Here is a 6,724-nt window from a genome sequence, read left to right as displayed (position 1 = left end):
GTCCCCCCCAGAGAACAAGATTGAGCATTTTCGTCTAACTTTGTTGTGGGATAAAAATAATTTCTTCCATAAGTAGTTTATGAAACTGCCAGTTTTGTACTTAGTACTTCTTAGACTACTTGCAAACATAATATGAAAATGAAAATGAAAATGAAAGCTTATCAACTTAAACACTGTCATTCAGTGATTGTGTATGTATGAAAAAAACAGGCAAACAGATTTTTCCCCCTTTTTCTTTATTCTTCTGCCCTAGTTGCAGAGAAAGCAATTCCAATTGCTTGCCCTGGCTTCTTGGAGTTGGTCCTGATTCATCCCCAGGCACTGCTCATGGAACCATCTTTCACAGGTGTCACACTGTATCTGTAAAATGAAATGAGTGACCATCAAATCTGATACATCTTGTCATCGGAAATGATGAAGTAATGAAGTGCAATAGAGAATAATTTGGGCAAAATTAGATTCATGTCAACTTTATTACATGTAGCTATATTCTGTAGCATACTCGCCTCAAACACCAGTTTCATATCTGAAAATAACTATATTATGTCTCCATTTTCAGTTTTTCAAATACAAATGTTTTTGAGGTAGTTATAGCTAGAAGATTTATAGTTCTGGGAAAACCCCATGTTGCATCACTATAATGTAGTTACCTTTTGGTATTCTTAATTGGTCAGTTATGTATTGCATATGACCTGCTTCTCCCTGCTTCCCATATTTTGATAGTGACTTACAGGATGTTGGTGTGTGAAAGAGGACAACAGCAGATAACACAACAAACGTCTTTCCAAGTGGTCCGTTTTCCATTAGGAGTGTTGCCTCAAGGTATAACTTGGTTTCCAGGCCTGATCTGGTGGACATGTACCGTCAGTCTCCCAGCGGCGTAGAGTGAGGTGGAGGAACCGCGGGGTGCGTTAATTCAGTGCCCCATATTGCTATTTTCCAAGCTATTGTAGCTTTGTCATATTTGTCAACGCTGCATTGAGGCTATTGTCATCATGTGGGTGGACTTAGGCTCAAACCTGGGGTGAAGTTACACTTTAATTGAATATGTTGCTATTAGACATGATTAGAATTGTCAGTATCCCTATTCCACTGCTCATCACATTTTATATTCTCTCTGTTCATTATATGTGTAAACAATGTATATGCATTACCATTTATCTGAGAGAAGTTGTCTTGACTGTTTTTTTAGTAAATCAATTTATATTGGTTCCAGTCATTTTGAATAGAGTTAATGTGTGTGGGCTGCAGCTGGGGCGATGCACGAGGTTGCCGTAAAAAAATTATTCAGCATGCGCTGAAAAGTAGAAATCGAAGCATGGCCCTGCGGCGTTTTCGCTGGACCGCCTGATCTGGATAGACCCAGTGACTCAACAGTTTTGTAAATACATCTAATATCATAAATTGAATTTGATTAGAATATGATGAAGCACTATTATAACTACACTACGACAAACACTCACCCAATCTGTAGTGGGAGGCCCAGATCCTGGGGGCTTTGAGGCAGAGCACATTGCACAGTTGTTCTCCATGTTAAACACTGCAGGAAAGAAAATATGTTATTTAGACATACTGTATATGTATACAGTTAACAGTTTATTGGCAGCAGAAGTGCAGTCAAATTCTATGCAGCTGTTCAGCTGTAAATTATAGCTTATGAACTCTAAATGGATCATGAATGGGATCATCAACACAGGTTTAATCTGTTTTTAAGGATGGATGTTTTAAAAAGAAGACTATGTACACAGTGTGAACAGAACAACATATAAGCAGACATACATAAACAATCCGTAATATTCTAAACATTACTAGGCAATGACCTGTATGCAACAAATTTAAAAATGCAGCAATTTATATTTGTCACTGTTTCACTCTAAGCCCTGTTTTGTGTTCCATATTTCACCCATGCCTCCTGCCGCTCTGCCTGTAAGCTTCTGTTTTTTTTTCAATAAACCACCTATAAACTGTTCCTGGATGCCTGGTACAATCGGTATTCGTTTCCTCTTCCCTGCTCTCCTGACACAAACCGTGACAGTTTAAGTGTCAGTATTTACATTCCTTATTGCAGCAGGAAAAAAAGTTATTCTTCAACTGTTAATGTCTCAATGGAGTGTGTGTGAGAGAAATATAAGTTATGGGTTCAACTGAGATATGTATGGAATATTTGGTTTGGGCCCTGTGCTTAAAATCAATGATGCTGTCGGCTATAAATGCAGTAGTGTGTGGACTCAAAGGCAATTTTACAGGCTGTAGTTATTGTAGATTTGTTTGATTGCATTGGATTAATAGAAGTTCATCATTTCCATAACAACTAACTAAGAACCATAACGTAAAGCAGGACAAATGACTTACAAACCTGAACCATTGAGTATTGAAAGTGCAAACTTTCTCCTCTCACAAGCCATCTCCTTTTTGGATGTCCCAAAGGACATAACTGGTAATGCAGGAAAGGCCTCCATCACTGCTCTTGCCATCTACACACCAACACACAGAATCACACTTGTCATCTGCGCTACATTGTTTTTGCCAGTAAAATTCCAAAATTGAATTGATATTTCAATAAAAATGATCAAACTATTAATAACTAATAGTTGTAATGAGGTAATTAACACAACTTGAAGAATGTACATGACAAACTACATGGGCTGTGTCAACAACCAGCCCTCTCATCAGTTTTACACAATTCCCCTAAAAAATAAACAGAAAATTGATAATTCAGAAACTAATGACTTATTTTTTAACATCATTGACTATTTTATACTTTAAACTTGTATAATAATCAAGACACTGAAATAAATATAAGAATATGTAGCAGAAGCATAAATATTACATATAGTAGTTAAAGTAAAAAACTACGTTACCATGGTAACAATGACCCCACAGCTACTGCCATCACGTTGAACTGGATGGTGCATGGTTGCTCCTCTCCATTTGACAGTCCCCCAGTCCTCCTTGCCATAGCAGGTCCTCCTCATCTTGAAGTATTCCCTTTGTAAAACACATTGTGGAATAGTCTCTAATGTAACTCCCAACAGACACATGTAGAATAAAAATCTTTAAATATTGTGTAAAATAAAAACACTCCATCCGAACAGTATGGACACTGGAAAATATTGTAGGTTACCTTGCTTACTGAGCTACTTCATTTACAATTGTGTACACAGATACTAAGGGCGGGATAAGGAAATATCATTTAAAAAACAGCTGAGACCACCAAGCACAAAATAAATGCTTCAGTGGTGTGGGTTTGGGAACTTCTGTTAACATACTTGTACATGTTTACTTAAACACAAAGCACTAAATATAATTCTAAGATCACTTTATATCTAATTTGCTGACTTACCGTACTCTTTTCGCAGCATTTTCCGAGTCTGCTTTCTCTTTGGAATTTGCCGCTGGATCCACCAAAAATACTGATGTTATGGCGGGAAATAAGTACTAAAAAAAAAAGTGATGTTATTTCAAAACAGCATCAAACATATATACATATTTAAATGAAAGGGATTTCTGAATGAAAACAATCACTAACCAGCAACTTCCAGTGTGTTCTTTCAATATTTACAAAGGCGATCACGGCTTGATAATCATTAAAGTTGATCTATAACAGCAATAAAAATACTTTTTTTTAAGTTTTCCTAGGAATATGATGCCTTATTTTATTAAAAATAAATCATGGTGTTTCAATTTGTATATTAAATTACAAAATAGAAAACCCAAAGTACTATAACACAACATGTACACATGCAAGTAAGCCATTTCACAGCCAAATTTTGTCTCTACAAGGTGATGAAAAGACAACATGCCTGGTTCCTGTGCCGAAGAAGATACATCCACGCACACACAGTGACTACAGACCGGTGACAGTGTTGCTGTTGTGCTGCTGAGTTTATTGTATTTTGCTACTCTGGCACAACAATTTCCTTCTGGATGAATAAAGTATTATTTTATCTTATCTTAAGGAAAGAACGATAAAAGTGAATCAAACCAGCAGTCAAACATGGTGGTGGAAATATTACATTCTCTAGGAGTGACTTTGCCATTGGATTACTGAAAAAGTACACAGTAAAAGTACTTCATATTATGTTTGCAAGTAGTCTAAGAAGTACTAAGTACAAAACTGGCAGTTTCATAAACTACTTATGGAAGAAATGCTTTTTATCCCACACCAAAGTTAGACAAAAATGCTCATTCTTGTTCTCTGGGGGGGACTTTGAAACTCAAATTACTGAAAAGTACACAGTAAAAGTACTTCAAATTATTTGTGCAAGTAGTCTAAGAAGTACTAAGTACAAAACTGGCAGTTTCATAAACTACTTATGGAAGAAATGCTTTTTATCCCACACCAAAGTTAGACAAAAATGCTCATTCTTGTTCTCTGGGGGGGGCTTTGAAACTCAAATTACTGAAAAAGTACACAGTAAAAGTACTTCATATTATGTTTGCAAGTACTCTAAGAAGTACTAAGTACAAAACTGGCAGTTTCATAAACTACTTATGGAAGAAATGCTTTTTATCCCACACCAAAGTTAGACAAAAATGCTCATTCTTGTTCTCTGGGGGGGGCTTTGAAACTCAAATTACTGAAAAGTACACAGTAAAAGTACTTCATATTATGTTTGCAAGTAGTCTAAGAAGTACTAAGTACAAAACTGGCAGTTTCATAAACTACTTATGGAAGAAATGCTTTTTATCCCACACCAAAGTTAGACAAAAATGCTCATTCTTGTTCTCTGGGGGGGGCTTTGAAACTCAAATTACTGAAAAGTACACAGTAAAAGTACTTCAAATTATTTGTGCAAGTAGTCTAAGAAGTACTAAGTACAAAACTGGCAGTTTCATAAACTACTTATGGAAGAAATGCTTTTTATCCCACACCAAAGTTAGACGAAAATGCTCATTCTTGTTCTCTGGGGGGGACTTTGAAACTCAAATTACTGAAAAGTACACAGTAAAAGTACTTCATATTATGTTTGCAAGTAGTCTAAGAAGTACTAAGTACAAAACTGGCAGTTTTATAAACTACTTATGGAAGAAATTATTTTTATCCCACACCAAAGTTAGACGAAAATGCTCAATCTTGTTCTCTGGGGGGGACTTTGAAACTCAAATTACTGAAAAAGTACACAGTAAAAGTACTTCATATTATGTTTGCAAGTAGTCTAAGAAGTACTAAGTACAAAACTGGCAGTTTTATAAACTACTTATGGAAGAAATGCTTTTTATCCCACACCAAAGTTAGACAAAAATGCTCATTCTTGTTCTCTGGGGGGGACTTTGAAACTCAAATTACTGAAAAGTACACAGTAAAAGTACTTCAAATTATTTGTGCAAGTAGTCTAAGAAGTACTAAGTACAAAACTGGCAGTTTCATAAACTACTTATGGAAGAAATGCTTTTTATCCCACACCAAAGTTAGACAAAAATGCTCATTCTTGTTCTCTGGGGGGGACTTTGAAACTCAAATTACTGAAAAGTACACAGTAAAAGTACTTCATATTATGTTTGCAAGTAGTCTAAGAAGTACTAAGTACAAAACTGGCAGTTTCATAAACTACTTATGGAAGAAATGCTTTTTATCCCACACCAAAGTTAGACAAAAATGCTCATTCTTGTTCTCTGGGGGGGGCTTTGAAACTCAAATTACTGAAAAGTACACAGTAAAAGTACTTCATATTATGTTTGCAAGTAGTCTAAGAAGTACTAAGTACAAAACTGGCAGTTTTATAAACTACTTATGGAAGAAATGCTTTTTATCCCACACCAAAGTTAGACAAAAATGCTCAATCTTGTTCTCTGGGGGGGACTTTGAAACTCAAATTACTGAAAAAGTACACAGTAAAAGTACTTCATATTATGTTTGCAAGTAGTCTAAGAAGTACTAAGTACAAAACTGGCAGTTTTATAAACTACTTATGGAAGAAATGCTTTTTATCCAACACCAAAGTTAGACAAAAATGCTCATTCTTGTTCTCTGGGGGGGGCTTTGAAACTCAAATTACTGAAAAGTACACAGTAAAAGTACTTCATATTTTGTTTGCAAGTACTCTAAGAAGTACTAAGTACAAAACTGGCAGTTTCATAAACTACTTATGGAAGAAATGCTTTTTATCCCACACCAAAGTTAGACAAAAATGCTCATTCTTGTTCTCTGGGGGGGACTTTGAAACTCAAATTACTGAAAAGTACACAGTAAAAGTACTTCATATTATGTTTGCAAGTACTCTAAGAAGTACTAAGTACAAAACTGGCAGTTTCATAAACTACTTATGTATGTATGTACTTATGTATTCGAAAATGTATTCGAAAGTCACTTCAGTCAATTACAACAGCTTCCCAGGGCTGTTTTAATGCATTACCGTAAACCTGTAACTAATCGCGCACTCAAAATACAGGGGCGGCTGGTTTGACCACGCAAAAGTGAAAGACGGCTGGCTTGACCGCAGTGCCAGGGGGGAGGTGGTTGACGTAGGCATGGTGATGAAGACGGGGGAGATGGTGCGCGTCTCTGCGGTGATTTTGGTGGGCGTCGTTGAGGAGCGGGGGTAAAGGTCATGCTGCCAACCCTGCGTATCGCCTTAGTTTGGTCTTTAAACTCCAGGAAGGAATTGGTGCCATCCCTCTGTATCTCCTTCGTGTGTTCCGCGATTTCCAGGAGGGTGGGCGAGGGTGAAAGGGTGAACGGAGAGTAGAGAGAGTTGTGGGATGAAGGAAGAGTATCCTCAGA

The 6,724-nt window shown here is 36.6% G+C and overlaps 1 protein-coding gene across 1 annotated transcript; it reads right to left on the bottom strand.

Moving 5' to 3' along the window:
* Positions 1-217: 217 nt before the first annotated feature.
* LOC307030535 (uncharacterized protein) lies at positions 218-3,720 on the bottom strand. Its single transcript, XM_079667028.1, has 6 exons — positions 3,530-3,720; positions 3,344-3,438; positions 2,862-2,988; positions 2,357-2,474; positions 1,464-1,540; positions 218-360 (listed from the first exon to the last, which is right to left on the bottom strand). The coding sequence occupies exons 3-6, from the start codon at positions 2,973-2,975 to the stop codon at positions 250-252; spliced, it is 420 nt and encodes a 139-aa protein (XP_079523154.1). The 5' UTR covers positions 2,976-2,988; positions 3,344-3,438; positions 3,530-3,720; the 3' UTR covers positions 218-249.
* Positions 3,721-6,724: the final 3,004 nt, after the last annotated feature.

This window comes from Notothenia rossii, assembly GCF_949606895.1.
Source record: "Notothenia rossii genome assembly, chromosome: 2".
Classification (NCBI taxonomy): domain Eukaryota; kingdom Metazoa; phylum Chordata; class Actinopteri; order Perciformes; family Nototheniidae; genus Notothenia; species Notothenia rossii.
This window is presented reverse-complemented; position numbering and strand designations above follow the sequence as displayed.

What these genes read in the sequence shown, in the direction of transcription:
- LOC307030535 (XM_079667028.1), bottom strand. Translation starts at nt 2,975, where the DNA reads ATGAGGAGGACCTGCTATGGCAAGGAGGACTGGGGGACTGTCAAATGG. An exon ending in GTGGGGTCATTGTTACCATG is followed by an intron (nt 2,475 to 2,861) that starts GTAACGTAGTTT and finishes GTTGGTGTGTAG; the next exon opens with ATGGCAAGAGCAGTGATGGA. An exon ending in TTCAATACTCAATGGTTCAG is followed by an intron (nt 1,541 to 2,356) that starts GTTTGTAAGTCA and finishes TCTTTCCTGCAG; the next exon opens with TGTTTAACATGGAGAACAAC.